At 38.2% G+C, this 19,429-nt stretch overlaps 1 protein-coding gene across 3 annotated transcripts in view; it reads left to right on the top strand.

Moving 5' to 3' along the window:
* Window positions 1-19,429, top strand: part of ttc3 (tetratricopeptide repeat domain 3) — a 141,149-nt gene that overhangs the window by 87,910 nt on the left and 33,810 nt on the right. For all 3 annotated transcript variants that reach the window (XM_072260010.1, XM_072260011.1, XM_072260009.1), the window contains exons 28-33: window positions 3,643-3,725; window positions 4,178-4,318; window positions 5,726-6,665; window positions 7,926-7,994; window positions 10,026-10,175; window positions 13,474-13,613. In XM_072260010.1, coding sequence (XP_072116111.1) covers window positions 3,643-3,725; window positions 4,178-4,318; window positions 5,726-6,665; window positions 7,926-7,994; window positions 10,026-10,175; window positions 13,474-13,613 — 1,523 coding nt within the window. The remainder of the gene's footprint in view (window positions 1-3,642; window positions 3,726-4,177; window positions 4,319-5,725; window positions 6,666-7,925; window positions 7,995-10,025; window positions 10,176-13,473; window positions 13,614-19,429) is intronic.

The raw sequence follows: 19,429 nt of genomic DNA, 5'->3' as shown, positions 1-19,429 counted from the left end.
AAACAGAATCAATAAACAACGAACTGTGCAAATGCAGTATAAGTAAATAGCAATAAATAATGAGTATGAAATAACAAGATAAAGAGTCCTAAGAGTGAAGCAATTGGTTGTGGGAACATCAGAAATAGAATGAGTATAGTTATCTCCTTTTGTTCAAAAGCTTGACGGTTGAGGGGTAGTAACTGTTCTTGAACCTGGTGGTGAGACTCCTGAGGCACTTGTACCAACACCAACACCAACACCAACACCATCTTCTGAGGAACACCGCTAGTCACCGGCAGCCAACCGGGAAATGCCCCCTTTATCCCCACTCTGCTTTCTGCTAGTCAGCCAATCCTCTCTCCATGCTAGTACCTTTCCTCTAATACCATGCTGAATTTGACTCCCCTTATCAGCCAAAATTGCCTTGTTTAACAACCTTGTGCATTATACCTTGTCAAAGGTCATTTGAAACTCCCAAGAAAAACAACATCTACTGACTCTTCTTTCTCTACCCTACTTACTATTTTCTCAAAAAAGTAACAAATTTGTAAGGCAAGGTAAGGTCTCCACTTTATTGGCACAACATTACCCTCCCTCAGAGGCATTTATACTGGCAGACTTCGAAAGAAGGCTACTTGTATTACAAAGGATCTCACTCATCCTAGACATCATCTGTTTTCCCCTCTACCTTCTGGGAAGAGATACAGAGCATTAAGGATGAAAACAAAGAGACTCCTTAACAGCTCCTACCCACAAGCAGTGAAATGTGTAACACCCCCTTCCCTTCTGCCCCCTCCTAAGACGGCAGCAGCTAAATGCATCACACTTCAAGGAATGGCAGGTGTGCAATAGTCCTACCGCCCCCCCATCCATATGTTATTAATTTTGGACTGCACTCCTGAGGTTTTAGAGTTTATTTTATGTATATATTCTTTGTCATGCTGCAAGACGTTGAGCTGCTAAACTGTGTTTCATTGCTCCACAACAATGACAATAAAGATATTCTTCTTCTTCTTCTTTACAAAACCATGCTGACTTCGGCCTATTTTATTGTGTGCTCCCAAGCACCGTGGAGCCTCATCTTTAATAGTGGACTCTAAAAGCTTACAATCACAGATGTCAGACTAACTGGTCTATAATTTCTTGTGTTTTCTATCCCTCCCTTCTTAAAGAGTAGAATAATATTTGCAATTTTCCAGTCCGGTGGAACCATTCCTGACTCTAGTAACCAATGAAAGATCAATACTAATGTCTCTACAATCTCTTCAGATACCTCTTTCAGAACCCTTGGGTGTAATCTTTATGGTCCTGGTAACTTATCTCCCTTAAGACTTTTTATCTTCCCAAGTACCTTCTCCTTAGCAGTAATAACTACACTCACTTCTGCCCATGATCCTCTTGAATTTCTGGCATGTTGCTGGTGTCTTCCACGCTGAAGACTGATATAAAATACTTTTTCATTCAGTTCATCTGTTTTTTCTTGGTTCCCCATTACTGCTTCAGCGTCATTTTCCCGTGGTCCAATGTCTACTTCATCCTTTCTTTGACTCTTTATATATCTGAGGAAACATTTTGTATTCAGTTTTAATTACTAGCTATCTTATTTTCATATTTCATCTTTTCTCTTCACTGCTTTTTAGTTGCCTTCTTCTGTTGTCTTTTTTTTAATTTCCTATCATCTAGCTACCTCCTAATTTTTGCAATATTATGTGCCCTCTCTTTTGCTTTTATGCTGTCTTTGATTTCCCTCATCAGCCAAAATGCCCTCTCCTTTCTTTAGAATGCTGCTGATTCTTAAGGATTGACGTGATCCTGCATCTTCTGAATTACTCCCAGAAAGCTCCTGCCACTGACGCTTCACTGTCTTCCTTGCTAGTGTTCCCTTCCCATCAGCTTTGACCATTGTAGTTAGCTAATACAGATGCATCTGATTTTGATCTTGCCACATAAAGAAAGCTTAAGTATTATAGGCACATATTATCTAGAATTTAACAGAATGAGAGATTTCAATGACAGTGGGAATGGTTTTGCAAAGCTTTACAGGCTGGATGCATCCTTTAGATGACAAATCTCGATCCAGTGCTCATAGTCTTGATGACCAATTAGAACTGAGACTGATGGTGGTGAATCTTTGGAATTCTTTACTGAGAGCATTGTGAAAACTGAGTTCCTTCAAAACAGAGATGGTAGATTGCTGCAGATTAAGAGACACAAGATATGGGGATAGTGTGGGGAAAGTGTCATTGAGGTAGATCAGCTGTGCTCTTCAATATGAGCAGAATGGGTTCACAGGGCAAATTACCTACTACTAATTCTCATGTTATTTAAAAACAAATTTGTATCATTGTAACGTTTGTATTTACAAATCCCATTTCCAGAAAAGTTGGAATATTTTCCAAAATGCAATAAAATAAAAATCTGTGATATGTTAATTCACGTGAACCTTTATTTAACTGACAAAAGTACAAAGAAAAGATTTTCAATAGTTTTACTGACCAACTTAATTGTATTTTGTAAATATACACAAATTTAGAATTTGATGGCTGCAACACACTCAACAAAAGTTGGGACAGAGTTAAAATAAGATTGAAAAGTACACAGAAAAGTCATGCTACTGTGACAATTATAGCCACCTGGGCTCGGGAGTACTTAGGAAAACCATTGTCACTCAACACAGTCGGTCACTGCATCCAGAAATGCAACTTGAAACTGTATTACGCAAGGAGGAAGCCATACATCAACTCTATGCAGAAACGCTGGTGAGTTCTCTGGGCCCGAGCTCATCTCAGATAGACCGAAAGACTGTGGAACCGTGTGCTGTGGTCAGATGAGTCCACATTTCAGCTAGTTTTCGGAAAAAACAGGCATCCAGTTCTCCATGCCAAAGATGAAAACGACCATCCAGATTGTTATCAGCGAAAGGTGCAAAAACCAGCATCTGTGATGGTATGGGGGTGCATCAGTGCCCACGGCATGGGTGAGTTGCATGTATGTGAAGTTACCATTGATTCTGAGGCATATATTAGGATTTTAGAGAGACATATGTTACCTTCAAAGCAATGTCTCTTCTCAGCAGGACTATGCCAGACCACATTCTGGCATTCACAGGCTACAACAGTGTGGCTTTGTAGACACAGAGTGTGTGTGCTTGACTGGCCTGCTGCCAGTCCAGATCTATCTCCTATTGAAAATGTATGGCGCATCATGAAGAGGAGAATCAGATAACGGAGACCACGGACTGTTGAGCGGCTGAAGTCTTATATCAAGCAAGAATGGACAAAATTTCCAAGTGCAAATCTACTACAATTAGTATCCTCAGTTCCAAAACGATTAAAAAGTGTTACTAAGAGGAAAGGTGATGTAACACAATGGTAAACATGCCTCTGTCCCAACTTTTGTTGAGTGTGTTGCAGCTATCAAATTCTAAATTTGTGTATGTTTACAAAATACAATTAAGTTGGTCAGTAAAACAATTGAAAATCTTTTCTTTGTACTTTTGTCAGTTAAATAAAGGTTCACGTGAATTAACATATCACAGATTTTTGTTTTTATTGCATTTTGGAAAATATCCCAATTTTTCTGGAAATGGGGTTTGTATGTGGTTTTTGATTATGTATGTTTTTGTCTTTATGGAAGCACTGAACCCTTTTTAATTCACAGTCTGTGATCCTTCTGCCTGGGATGTTTGGAAGTGGAGCTCGTGAGGAGGATGATGATGAAATAAACTCAAATGAAAGCAACTTGTATGTATTTCCAAATTCCCTTTGAGGCACTTAAATAGCACCTTGAGGAATGAGCACGAGCTGATTTAAAGAGCATGATTGTCACCAGAAATTTGGTACAAGAATAAAGTACTAGAATAAATCATGTATGATATATGTGCAACGCATAAATGGCAACTCTCAGCACTATTTCTGAAATTTGTTTCTATGTAGGTAAATTGTATTGAATGTCAGAAGCTAATTTCAGTGCAGCCATTCTTGTATTGCACATTGTAGTTAAGGACAAGTGGATCATAGGATTGTGGGGTGTGGGTTTAAATATATATTTCCAGTGCATATAATGTGGAATTTCACCATTAGATTTTGTAGAAACGATGCTGAAAATGAACTGGTGTTGATTATTTCTCTCTACTTGTATCCTAATGACACTGTAGCTGGTAATATTAATCTGTGCCAATGTTTCTTTCCAATAGAGTGCACATGAACTCCATGGATTTTTTTGCAGTACCAGATTATGAGAAGTTTGAAGGTTTCTACATTGATAGTTCAGATGGTAGTCATTATCAGCAACTTCTCAACAGTAATCCAGACCCAGCACGTGAAAGTTTATATGAGTAAGCATTATTTTATTTAACCACATCTTAGATGGAGGTGACAATTACTGAATTGCTAAGAAGAGGTACTATTTTAAAAGTAAAGCAATCTTTTTTCTTTAGCTCAGTTGAGAATTGCATCAGGTACAGTTGTGGTTAGTATGATGGTATTACAGCTCGGCGTGTCGGAGATCTGAGTTCAATTCTGACGCTGTCTCTAAGGAGTTTGTACGTTCTCCCTATGACTCTCTGAGTTTCCTACAGACTGTGGTTTCCTCCTACAGTCACAAGACCTACTGGTTAGTAGGTTAGCTGGTCATTGGAAATTGTCCTGTGATTAGGCTAGGGTCAAACAAGTGAGTTGTTGGGCAACAGGGCTCATTGGGCCAGAAGGGCCTGTACCACACTGTATCTCTAAATAAGTAAATACAGTCAATGTCTAAACTGGAAATATTCTTAGTCTAGGAGAAAGAGCACAAATTCAAATTGTAACAGGAATAGGCCATTCAGACTCTTGGGTTATGTGCTGCCATTCTTTCAGATCTTGGATTAATGATACCTCAAGTTCATTCATTTGCCTTTGATCCACTTTGCTTCATACCCTTTTCTAAAAATCTGTTCACTCACTCTTGCTTAATGGAGATGAAATCTTGATCACCATTTGGGAATATAGAATATTAAATCATAAGACATAACAGCAGAATTAGGCTATTTGGCCTGCCGAGACCTGTTCCACCATTCAATCATGATTGATCCGTTTTCCCTTACTCAAGCCCATTCCCTAGCCTTTTCCCTGGTAGCCTTTGATGTCATGTCCAATCAAGAACCTATCAACCTCTGCCTTATATATACACCCTACGACTAGCCTCCACAATTACATGTGGTAACAAATCCCACAAATTCACCACCCTCTGGCTAAAGAAATTTCTCCACCTCTCTGTTTTAAATGGACAGCCCTTAATCCTGAGGCTGGGCCCTTGTTCTAGACTCTCCCACCAGGGGAAACATCCTTTCCACATTTACTCTGTCTAGGCCTTTCAACATTCAAAAGGTTTCAATGAGGTCCCCCCCTCAACCTGCTGAATTCCAGCAAGTGCAGATCCAGAGGTGAAATGCACTTACATTGTAGTAAAGGGGGAGAAAACAGAAAATGCTGGAAATCAAGACAGAAGTGTAAAATCTGGAAATGTGCCTTAAATCAGTTGATACTAAGAGAAGAGTCTTGCTACGTTGTAATTGGAATAAATGAGAACTCTTAAGATGAGAAATTAGTTCTGACAGAGCCCCACCTGAAATAACCCATACTTTGACCATTGACATTTTGTTCAGTTCCAGCATTTTCAGTTTATTGCACGGTTACAACCAAATTAATACTTAAGGCAAATGTTACAATGTCTTTTTCCCCCACTCCATTTTCATTTTTCCTAGTTACTTTGCCCAAATTCTGAGCGAACATGGCCCAATGGAAATTGACAACCCGTTGTTGGTTGGCGAATTTGAAAACTTCCCACCGGAGACTCAAGAGCTGGTGCAAAACGCGGGTGGTTTGAAATCATTTCTTATGGAGTCATTGCGATTTGTGCTGAATAAGAACTTCGTTGGACTCATGAAGCATGCAGTAGAAGTGGAGAGTTCGGCCATAAATGGTAAAGCAGCGACCAGAAGCTCGGAAACATCAGAGATAAACTCAGCTAAAACTTCTGTTGAAAGCTCAAGACCAGTAGTTCATCTCAATCCTGCTGCAAAAGAATTTAAACCAGTATCGTACTATCCATCTATATTGACATCAAGTATAAGTTCATCAAGCGAATCACAAAATAATCAATATTTTCATTATAGTAGTGATCTGGGAGGTAATAGTTCAACAGGTGATGGATATATGCATATTAATCCTTATTCTGATGTGAGTCAAAAGATTTATAAAGCAGCCATCATATCAGATCATAATGTGAAGACTGGTGATGCAATGACTGATCATTACTTGAGTGTTTCTGAATGTACAGCAGCTTTTGATCCAACTTTCTGTGGTGATCCATCATCCAGTACTGTGCACACTGATATAACACAAGCGGTCCCAGCATTTTCCGTACGCCAATCAAACCTACCAGCTACTAATTATAATTATCAGTTTCGTTCTCTCAATCCTGATAGAGGGAGTGATCCTATAATAAATGAAATGGAAAGTATGGATCTTCCATCTGGTAGTACTAATACAACAGGAGTAAACATGCTTAAGGTGATGCCTCACAGCAATACTACAACAAAAAGTTCGATTGGAGCATCAAACAAGATGAATATGGAATACAATTATAATAATAAAAAGCTTGAAAATAAACAATGCCCTTTACTAAGGACCATTGGAGTACAGGTAAGGAGGAACACTTGTAGATTTTGTGTATATTATGTAACTTCAAATAGTTTAAGAATATTGAACATGGTTCGTGGAAACAGAAAAATTACTCAAACAACTATCTACATTCAGTGACGCAAGGAAGCCTTCGTAAAGGGAGATGTTAACAATAAACCATTGCATATCTGTACTAGAGGTTGAGAGGTCGTAGGAATTGTTTAAAGTTTATTGATTATACTTCATTTAATAACGATGGGTCATTTCAATATATGCTTGATGTTAGACCTCTAACCTTGATGGGTAAATAAGCAGATACTCCTAATAGGAAGTGGTTCAAGAATCGTGAAACTGATTTAACATTTTGGGTTTAAAGATACAGTAGAGGGACAATGTGAGGAAAGTTTCTATCCAGCAAATATTTGGGAGCTAGCATTCGCTGCCTCTAAATGTTTGTGGAAATAGAAGTAATTAGTATCATCATCACTGTAGACTAAAGTGTGATTTTCTTTATTGATTTATCTTAGAGATGAAGAATAAAACTGAATTCAGCAGAATGTAAATTCAGTATTGGAGTGATGATGTCACAATATCATGCCATCTGGTAAAACAATTAAAATATCTGAAGGAAGATAGGCAGGATTGCAGAATACAAACCTATTGAACTGATCAGAAACATCTATCAGAAAGTTCTAATAGAACAACAAACAAGATTAATACAGAATAAAATTCCATACAATTTAGACACCTTGTCCCAAAAAACATTTGAATACTTCTGATATTGTGGGGCAAAGATTGGCTCCAAATGCTAATGATGAGCAAAGAATGAAAACACATAAAAGTTGCTGGTGAACACAGCAGGCCAGGCATCATCTCTAGGAAGAGGTACAGTCGACATTTTGGGCCGAGACCCTTCGTCTTGAAAACTTTGAGTTTCGATAGCCTTCCCAGCCAACTAGTAATAAACCAAGAGCCTCTCATCTCATGTCTGGGGCATCTACTTCTAATTATTATCAAAGCAAGGTGACAGGTCAGGTCAGCAAGATTCAATAGAGCAGGAACAGTGTTGCATTAAATTTGGAAATATGATTTCAATAGTGCTATATTTGTCTATTACAATCCTGTAAGTCAGGGGAGGATTGGAGAAGGTAAGGGACTTCAGCATTTTTGGAGCTTTGGAAAGGAATTTGGCCATTTATAGCGGGCAGTGTTCAGATAGAAAGTTTTACCAAAGAGATTTTTCTCCAAATCGGTTACTAAGTATATTTTGATTAATTGCAGGTTCATCGGGAATCTTTATGTAATACCAATATCAATACTGATCCTTTTCATCCATTTGAAAATCAACAGGTAAATGAGGAATGTAAACATTGTGCCTTTCTCTTCCAAAGCAAATCTTGCAAGCAGTGAATTACTTCTTGATCAAGGTGTCCAGCTTGAATTTATTGAACACTAATGTTATAGATGTCCAAACAAGAGTATCTTTGTTTTGATGTTGGTTATGAAGAATAGAATCTGAGAGTAGTCCCCTAATTTCCAAATTGCAATTTTAGCTCCATCTTTATTTAATATCCCATATTAAGAATGACACCTCCAAGGCTCTTGTTTTCACTTAGTTCAGCACACAAATCTGGATTATGTACTCAGGTTTCAGAAGTGAGGCTTGACCTACCATTTCCAACACTGAAGGATGTATAGCTGAGGCTTTATAAGGCATTGGTCAGACTACATGTGGAGTATTGGGAACAGTTTTGGGCCCCTTATCTAAGAAAATATCTTCTGGTATTAGGGTCCAGAGGAGGTTCATAGGAATGATTCAGAGAATGAAAGAGTAAATGTATGAGGAGTGTTTGACTTGTACTCACTAGAGTTTAGGAGAATGGGGGAGGTTCGCATTGAAACCTATTAAATATTGAAAAGCCTAGATAAAGTGGATGTTTCCTGTAGCGTAGAACTCTAGGAGCAGAGGACACAGCCTCAGAATGGAGGAACGTAATTTTAGAATTTAGATGAGGTGGAATTTAGCCAGACAGTGATGAATATTAGATTAGATTCAACTTTATTGTCATTGTGCTGAGTACAGATACAAAGACAATGAAATGCAATTAGCATCTGACCAGAAGTGCAAAAGAATAGTAGTATTTACAAAATAACTGCGAATAAAAAGTAAGTGCTACAGTATACAAATATAAAAGTACTGAGACAGTCCAATATGGGTGCAATACTGCTTAGCACTGTGATGTAAGGTTCAGCAGGGTCACAGCCTCAGGGAAGAAGTTCTTCCTGTGCCTGCTGGTGCGGGAGCGGAGGCTTCTGTAGCGCCTGCTGGATGGGAGGAGAGTAAAAAGTCCATGGTTAGGGTGAGATGCACCCTTGATAATGCTTTTCCCCCTGCCCAGGAGATGTTCTCAATGGTGGGTAATTGGGTGCCAATAATCCACTGGGCAGTTTTCGCCACCCACTGGAGTGCTTTGCAGTCTGATATGGGACAATTGCCATACCACACTGAGATGCAGTAGGTGAGTGAGTATGCTCTCAATGGTACAGCGGTAAAGGTCCGTCAGTATCCTGGGACAGAGGTGAGCTTTCTTAATGCTCCGCAGGGAATAAAGGCGCTGTTGCGCCTTTTTGATCAGGATGGAGGAGTTCTGGGACCAGGTGAGATCATCGGAAATGTGGACACCACGAAATGTGAAGCTTGATTCACGCTCCACTACATCTCCTTTGATGTAGATGGGGATGTGAGTGTGGCTCCTAGCATACCTGAAGTCCACAATAATCTCCTTGGTCTTCTGGGTATTAAGGGCCAAGTTGTTATCGGCACACCATGCGGCCAGGTGCTGGACCTCGTCCCTGCAGGCCGTCTCATCATCCCCTCTGATCAGGCCAACCACCGTGGTGTCATCTGTAAACTTGATTATGGAGTTAGAACCATGTACAGGAACATAGTCATAGGTGAAAAGGGAGTACAGAAGAGGGCTCAGCACACAGCCTTGAGGCACGGCGGTATTCGGAGTGAGAATGGAGGAGGAGAGGTTGTCTAACAACAGATTGGGGTCTGTTAGTCAGAGAGTCCAAGGTCCAAATATATGAAATTCATTGCCACAAATGGCTGTGGAGGCCGAGCTATTGGGTATATTTGAAGCGGAGGTTGATTAGTAATGGCATCAAAGATTATGGGGAGAAGGCAGGAAAATGGGGTTGAGAGGGAAAATAAATCAGTCAATTTGAATGTGGAGCAGCTGCAACTGAGCTAATACAATATAATCATCACAGTACCAAACCAAACGAGGTATTAATGATACGGAACAAGATCCAATGCCGCAAGATCTTATAAATTTAAATCAGATCTAATAATTTGCATCTTTGTATCATCAATAGGGTGATATTTTGAGGATTGAGAAAGAACATAATGTTCTCCAGCAAAAGCTACAAGAAGCTGAAGAAAAATATAATCAGCTTGCAAATCGCAGCAAGAATGAAATTGCTGCTCTTGAGGAAAAGATGTCTGAATTCATACAAAAAAATGAGGTACACATTATTCTGTGTTTATACCTTCCTATTTGCAGTTATCTCAGTTTCGTGTTTTAAATAAATGTACGTACCTTTCTTTCCATGCACCTTATTCATTCATTCAAAGAAGGGGGAAATCTGTCAATTTAAAATTGAGATCTGAAATATTGCTGCATGCTGTGCTCCTCAAAGATTGTTTCACCCCCAAATTTGGGGTCATCCTTGTCAGATAGATTATGACTTTTGGGTGGTGTAAGTAGATAGTAAACCATCAGCTGGAAAAGTTAATGTGAAAAGTCAATTTGCTTTTAATACAAAAGAAGAAAACTCCAGCAGGAATTTGAAATAAAAACAAAAAATGCTGGAAATATTCTTCAGGAATATGGAACACGTCTGTAGATAGAGAAACATTTAATATTTTTAGTCTAAGGTCATAATAAGTCATAACATGCAACGGAGAAGGAAGAGAGTATAAAGAGGAAACATTAAAAAGAAATAGGAGGAGGAATGAGCCACTTAGTCCTTCAGGCCTGCTCCATTGTTCAGTTTGATTATGGTTAAACATACAACCCAATACTCTGTCCCCACCTTCTCCCCATATCCCTTAAACCATATGGCATGAAGTATTATATCTAGGGTTGCCAACTTTCTCACTCCCAAATAAGGGACAAGAGTAGCAGTCAAATACAGGACACTTGTGTTTACCCCGAGAAAGACTACCATGACCATTGTTACGTACCCCGTAACTGGGTTGCCAAACCAGCAGAAATGGATCACTCAGTTGGAGTCTGGATTACTAGAACTAAGAAAGTTTTATTAAAGAAACAAGCAACACAGTAATCGAAAGGATAATAAATGCAACAGTTCAGCAATGATAAACACACATGTGCACAGAATTAAGATAACAGCATCAATCAAGCTCTATCGTTGTCTAGGGGTAAATGACCAATTTCAAAGTGACACAAAAGTCCAGTTCGGTTTAGTTCAGTTCGCAGCAATCGTTGCCATGGCGATGGACAATGTGGGGGGAGGGAGAGAGAGAACGAGAACGACTGATCATTCAGAAACGGCTTCCACTCACAGACCGGCGATATTGCTCAAAAGCAGCTTTCGGGCGAGTCCTTTGTGATGTCACCTGAGGTCACCGACTGTGACCCCTCCTCCAGATGCGGTCGATCCTCTGCAGTGAACCCGGCACCCAAGCGAGGGTGGACACACACCGGGTTCCCGCTGATCGTACCTTTCTACCCTGTGCGTTTAAGGTCCAGTACTTCCCACCGACTCGTGAGAGGTGCACCGCTTCCAGGGTCTCGTTACCTCGAGTGTCGTGTGTCCTGCCTTAGCGAACCTGTCCCTTTTTATCCCCCTGCTGGGGTATCGTCTGTCCATCACTTCAAACAGTTCAGGGTTCAAAGGGGGAGCCGCTCCAGACAGCTCTCTCTCCCGTCCCTTCATTACACATCTCCAGATGCTGCTTCATTGTTCCTTATCTCTCCTTCCCCTGAGGACAGGTGGCAGACCACTGCTGATGCTGCTGATGCCACTGATGCTAGCCCAGGCCAGCAAACATCTTAATTTATGTGTATTCTCGTCACACCATGAAGCTTTGTGCGGGCACCTGTGTGTGCATAGGCTTACGTACTGATTTTTTTTCTACAAATTGGTTTTGGCGATTCTGTTCAGTGAAACTACACTGTACATACATTATTTCTACTTTATATAGGCTGTGCATTTATCATATAATTCCTGCTTTTACTATATGTTAGTATTATTTTAGGTTTTTTGTGTTATTTGGTATGATTTGGTAGGTTATTTTTTGGGTCTGGGAACGCTCAAAAATTTTTCCCATATAAATTAATGGTAATTGCTTCTTCGCTTCACGCCATTTCAGCACGAAAGGTTTCATAGGAATGCTCTACCTTAGCGGGGAAAATAACGGGACAAGGGCGGTTCCATATGGGACAAACCAATTTAGCCTAATATACAGGATGTCTGGGCTAATACGAGACAGTTGGCAACCCTAATTATATCTCTTGTAAAACTCTGATAATTTAGTATCCAGTTGTTCAGAAATCTGTTTGAGCCAGTACTGATTTCCATGCTCCCTTAGATACACGAGGGTTCTGTTCTATTTATCTAGGGCAGGGGTACCCAACCTTTTTATGCCATGGACCAATACTATTAAGCAAAGGGTCCATGGACCCCAGGGTGGGAACCCCTGATTTAGAGATACATCACAGTAATGGGCTCTTGCAGCCCAATGAGCCCGCACTGCCCAATTACACCCATGTGACCAATTAACCTGCTAACCCTTATGTCTTTGGAATGTGGAAGGCGACCCACGCCCAAGGGGGAAAATATACAAACTCCCTACAGAGGACAGCGGAATTGAACCTGGGTCGCTGGTGCTGTAATAGCATTTCACTAACTGCTAAGCTACTGTGCTGCCTGTTCTGCACTCCCTTGGGCTCTCAGGGGACCCTGTGTCCAACGCTCCCTTGAAATTCACCTGAAAAGTTTATTATACTATGCTGTGACACTTAAATTTTTAAGAAATGTAAGTTTAGAAGTGGGTTTGGGTATGAATTGGAATTACATACAGTAGGCCTGGAAATCTGCCAAATCCGACACCACCAAATTCCTGAGCATATTACATTAACAAAGTTTAACTCAGTCTCCTGCCTGACTTGTTCTCCATTAACTTGTACAGCAGAGAATTTCACAGGTTGGCCACCCCTGGATTAAGAAATTCAGGCTGGCCCCTAGGAATAACTAGTTACTGGTTCCTTTAATCTATGATGAGATTAACTGGTGCATTATTGAACAAAGAATGGTGAGGTTATTTGAGGGCAGTGAATTGTGTTAAAATGTTGGCAGCTCAGTTATGCTTGCAGTCAGCAGAGCTCTTTCACATAACCTGCAGACGAGGCCTTTTGTTTCTCTAATTGTTTCATTACCATCCTATTTTGCCTTTCTGTACTCATTTATTCTTCCATCCTTCGACAGACCTTCCTTTTGATTATATCTTTCCCTTGTTCCTTTCAAACCTGAAGCTTTTCACCTGTTCAAGCTATTACTGTTTTTGTATAGGTAGTACCAATCTGCTGAAAAATTCCAATACTTCCTGAATTTGTGTCAATTGTTGTCACTTTTATCACTTGAATTCTTAAAAATCCATCCATGCATGCAATAGCATGAATGTGGCTGTGAAAATGTTGTTAATCTGCAAACAAAATGAATTTCTCCTTCATCTGTCATGCATGCTGAAATGGTAGCATGTTGGAACTTCAGTAAATTGTATATCCTGTCTGTGCAGCTATTAAAATCTGAGCTTGACTCAGTTCGCCATGTCTTGGAGACTGAAATTAAGAAGAATCAGCAGGAGAAGCGAGAAAATAATGAAACCTTAAAAAAACTCAAATCAGAAGTTAAATCTCTTGCTGAACTGAATCAAATGTAAGTAAAATTAGAATCAGGATTTACCTGAGTTAATGCATGTTCCTGACCTAAAGTCTGATTTATCTGTGTGAACGAGGGGTTAAGGGTTTTAATATTGGGCCAGTTTATCAGTCCAGTAGAACTGCGTTTGCATTAGTTTCTAGTCAAAAAGTGGTTAGATCAGCAAAGTCGTCTGACAGTCACCAGCCTGCAAATTGCAAAGAGAGGGAGTAGGCAATTAATTCAGTCGACAGTGAATTTCACAATAATTTCTGAATTATTGTGGGTTCTGAATTTAACAATAATTTCTTTTTTCAATATTTTTATTAATATTATATAAATTGCATGAATACAAATACAAAATTCATAAGGATACAAGTAATACAAATTACATTGCATTTAAATCACAGTAATATAATCACAATATCCCATATTCCAAATCAATCATGTAGAAAAAAAATTGAATTATAAAATAAAATAATTTTATTTTAAAAAAAATCTACTCCCACTACTAAAATGAGCTGGTTAGTAAAAAAAAAAGAGAAGAGAAAAAAATACCTTACCATATAATATTATTATAATAATGACTCGGATCCATACTTTAATAACAGTTCAAAAATTAGATTAGATTATGAGGACACTCAGCCCTCGTTTATTGTCATTTAGTAATGCATGCTGAGGATTCAGGACCTTCCCATCCGGAGATTCTCGATCGTACAGTAGCAGCGGCAGCGAAAGAGGCATTTCAGAAGTTTCTCCAAATGTTCCTCCACGCTTCTCGCGTCCGTCTCCATCAAATCAGGATTGTGCACGGCATCCTACTTGACAGATAACAGATATTCATTCCAGAGTGGCCGCTGCGCAACTGTGTCACGCCACCATCTTCTCTCTTAGATTATGAAAATAACTCAGAAAGGGTCCTCATAACATAAGAAAATCATGTTTAGAATCAGAAATCGAACAACGAATCTTCTCTAGACCTAGGCATAACATAACATCAGATAGCCATTGAGCATGAGTGGGCGCGGCAGCCTCCTTCCACTTGAGCAAGATCACCCTCCTGGCCATCAGAGACATAAAGGCCAATACCCGCACATTAGATGGCTTCAGGATTGTAGCACTATCCTCAACAATACCAAACATGGCAGTCAAGGGATTGGGCTTTAAACTAACATTGAAAAGTACAGAAAATGTTTGAAATACACCTTTCCTAAGTTTTTCAAGGCTTGGACAAGTCCAAAACATATTAATTCGTGTGGCCACTCCATTAGTACATCTATCACAGTAAGGGGAAATATCTGTGTAGAAATGAGAGAGTTTGTCTTTAAACATATGAACTCTACGTACCACTTTGAATTGTAATAAAGAATGACGAGCACATAATGATGAAGAATTAATCAATTTTAAAATTATCTTCCAGCTCTCTCCAGATATGAAAATCTGAAAATCTGTAAATCCTTTTCCCAGTCTCCTTTAATTTTATCTAAAGAAGCCTTTTTCAGTCCCAACAGCAGACCGTAAATGTAAGATAGTGAACCGTTGTCAAAGGGTTTCAGATTAAAAATTGTATCTATTATATTCTTATCTGGACGTCTAGGAAATGTATGTAATTGAGGTCTTAAAAGATCTCGAATCTGTAAGTAACAAAAAAAGTGGGTATTGGAAAGGTTAAATTTTGTTGAAAGTTGTACAAAAGGAGAGAGATTCCCTCCATCAAACAAATCCTAAAATCTTTTAATACCCAATCTATCCCATTCTTTAAAAGATAAGCCAATTATAGATGGTTTAAAAAAAACAATTAGAGAAGATGGGACTTGAGAGGGAGAATCTCAATAAACCAAAATGTTTTCTAAACTGTAACCTCAAAGTATGTTTGACCACCACATTGTCAGTTAGTTTATTTAAAGATAAGGGAAGTGAGGATCCAAGTAAAGAAATAATGGAAAATTTCATAACACAATTAACTTCCAAAGAGACCCATATAGGACAATTCTCATGGTTAATGTAATATATCCAGAACATAATATTTCGTATATTAACTGCCCAATAATATAACCTAAAATTGGGTAAGGCAAAGCCTCCATTCTGTTTGGTTTTTTGAAGGTGGGCTTTACTTATTCGAGGTTTTTTATTCTTCCATATATAGGAAGAAAGAATTGAATCCAGAGTCAAAAAAAAAGATTTAGGAATAAAAACAGGCACAGCTTGAAAAAGGTATATAAATTTGGGTAAGATATTCATTTTAATAAAATTAATTCAGCCAATCAGTGATAAAGAGAGAGGCGACCAATTAGAAAGTGCTTTTTTAACATAATTCATTAAAGTTAAAAAATTTTCCTTAAATAAATCTTGATAATTCTTAATAATTGTTACTCCTAAATACGTAAATTGTTTTCTTAAAATTTTAAAAGGTAGGTTAATATCAATTGGTATTAAATTGTTTAAAAGAAACAGTTCACTCTTAAGTAAATTTAATTTATATCCTGAGAACTGACTAAAATTAGTCAGTAAATGGAACACAGATGGTAAAGAGGTTGTAACATTAGATATAAAAAGCAATGTGATCAGCATAAAGCGACACTTTATGAATAGTACCTCTCCTTAAAATACCAGTAATCTCTTTAGACTCTCGAAAAGCAATTGCTAAAGGTTCTAATACCAAATCAAAAAGCAGAGGGCTCAAAGGACAACCTTGTCTAGTCCCACATTGGAATTTAAAGGGTTTAGAATTCTGAAGATTAGTGAAAACCTGAGCGGAGGGAAATAAATAAAGTAATTTAATCCAATGAATAAAATTAGGTCCAAAATTAAATTTTTCTAAGGACGTAAAAAGATAATTCCATTCGACTCTGTCAAAGGCCTTCCTTCTCCGCATCCCAAGATATCACACATTCCAATATTTCCTTAGATGGAGAATGCATAATATTTAACAAACGCTGTATATTAAAATGGAAATATCGTTTTTTAATACATCCTGTCTGATCATCCGAAATGAGAGAAGATATATTTTCAAGTCTGCGAGCCAATACTTTAGATAAAATTTTAGTATGAAAATTGAGTAAAGACATAAGTTTATGCAAAGAATATTCAATAGGATTCTTATTCTTTTTAAGAATAAGTGAAATGGAAGCTTCGTAAAAAGATTGCAGTAACCTTTTTACCTTAAAGGAATCTGTAAGGATAGAACATAAATGTGGTATAAGCAAGAAGGAAAAAGCCTTATAAAACTCTCCAGAGAATCCATCGGGTCCTGGGGATTTCCCAGAATGCAGTTCTCAAATAGCCTGAGCAATTTCCTCCTAGGAAATAGGTTGATCCAGTTGCCTATGATCATCTATCGAAAGATTAGGAATATTTAATTGATCTAAAAAATTATTCATTGCAATATTATCATTAACAGAGTCAGAACTATACAATTTGGAATAAAATTCTCTAAAAGTGTCATTAATTTCAAAGTGGTCAGTTGTCATGTCCCCATTAATTTTACCTATTTCTTTAATTTGCCGCTTGGCAATAAATGGCTTCAATTAATTAGCCAGTAGCTTACCAGTCTTATCTCCGTGAATATAAAATTGACTTCTATCTTTTAAAAGCTGGCTTTCAATTGGATATGTTAAAAGAAGATCATATTTAGTTCTGGTTTCAGTACATCTCATATATATCAGGGTTGGGTACCGAAGCATATTTATAGTCCAGTTGTTTTAACTGATTAGCTAGTTTGTTTCTCTCTTTGTTAACTTTTTTAATGATGTTTGCAGTATAAGAAATAATTTGACGCCAGATATATGCTTTAAATGTATCCCATATAATAAGACGTCTCTTCCAGTGTATTTTCTTCAACAAAAAGAGTGATTTGATTCTCCATAAATTTTTAAAATTCCTCATCGGATAACAGAGTTAAATTAAATCGCCAAAACCTACTCATAGGGATAGGATCAGGAAGATTTAAAGACAGAAGTACAGGAAAGTGGTCAGAAATAGCAATCTCTTTATATTCGATCGATCGAACCAATGAAATCATTTGACTGTCAATTAAAAAAAAAATCAATCCTGGTATAAGAATGATGGACATGAGAGAAAAAAGAATACTCCCTGTCTCTCGGATGAAGGAAACGCCAAGCATCAACTATACCACATTTAGTTAGTAAGGATTGGATAAATAAAGCTGATTTTTTAAGTGTGGCTGGTTTAACAGACGAGCGATCTAATACTGGATCTAACCAGCAGTTAAAATCTCCTCCCATCACAAGAGAGTAAGTACCCAAATCTAGCAAAAATGAAAATAGACGTTCAAAGAATCCTGGATCGTCTACGTTGGGGGCATATACATTAGCAAAAACAATCAATTTACTGTCTAAGCTCCCTGATACAATAACAAATCGACCATTAGTATCAGAAACAACTTTATGCTGAACAAAATAAACTGTATTATCTACAAAAATCGAAACTCCACGTGATTTTGCAGTAAACCAAGAATGGACTTGCTAACCCTTCTACCAAGTAAAAAAACGTATGCTATCACAGCTGCGTATGTGTGTTTCTTGTAAGAAAGTAATGGGTGCTTTTAATTTTTTAATAAAAACGAACACTTTTGTTTCATTTAATGGGGTGATTCAGCCCTTTCACATTCAAACTAAATAAGTTAATATTTTGAACCATTTTAAATACCAATCATCATGTAATTAAAAGATCTGGCCATAAGTTGTTAAAACTGGAAAGCAAACCGTAGGATAAGGTAGTCAAACAGACAATCGTATAATCAACCCAACACAGCTCCCAGAGAGAAATAGGCCCTACCCCCTCCCCCACCCAAAGCCAGAAGGCTGATCAATAGACAGTCAGCGAGCTAACAACTAAAAAATTCCCTCCCCAAAAAATCCTGTTGACAGAAACTCCGGTCCTTCAAGGTCAATTATGTCCCTACCAAGACACAACATAAAAAGAAAAATAATTCAGTATTCGAAAATATAAAAGGATCAATTTAAACAAATTCAAAGAAAGATATATTAAAATAAAGCCTCAAAAAGGGATATAATAAAAAAGTATCAAAAAAAACAAAAAACAATATGAGCAGCCAAAACGTAAGCTTATTCAAATTCATATTAACAGAAGAGAAAATTGATCAAATAAGAAATATAACAGTTTTAGACTTCAGCCTTCAGAAACGCTTTTGCGCCTTCAACTGACTTTATTCTTTTTTGCAATCCGTTCTTCAAAACAATACTCAGATGGGCGGGAAAACGAAGAGATGGTTTAAATCCTTTAATGTAAAGTTCCGACATAACTTCTTTATATTTCATACGATCAGCCATAACTTCAGGCGGATAGTCCTCCATGAATCTGACCTTGTAACCATGGAAATCGATCATTCCTTATCAATGGATATGGCGAATTAAAAGGTCCTTAATACGAAATTCATGAAAACTTAGAATGACCGATCTTGGTCTCGCTTCCGATGACAGTGGTTTCAAAGTCAGCAAGCAATTATGCTTAAACCATAGAAACCATAGAAACTACAGCACAGAAACAGGCCTTTTGGTCCTTCTTGGCTGTGCCGAACCATTTTCTGCCTAGTCCCACTGACCTGCACACGGACCATATCCCTCCATACACCTCCCATCCATGTATCTGTCCAATTTATTCTTAAATGTTAAAAAAGAACCCACATTTACCACCTCGTCTGGCAGCTCATTCCATACTCCCACCACTCTCAATGTGAAGAAGCCCCCCCTAATGTTCCCTTTAAACTTTTCCCCCCTCACCCTTAACCCATGTCCTCTGGTTTTTTTCTCCCCTTGCCTCAGTGGAAAAAGCCTGCTTGCATTCACTCTATC

Source organism: Mobula birostris, chromosome 6, assembly GCF_030028105.1.
Source record: "Mobula birostris isolate sMobBir1 chromosome 6, sMobBir1.hap1, whole genome shotgun sequence".
Lineage (NCBI taxonomy): Eukaryota > Metazoa > Chordata > Chondrichthyes > Myliobatiformes > Myliobatidae > Mobula > Mobula birostris.
This window is presented reverse-complemented; position numbering and strand designations above follow the sequence as displayed.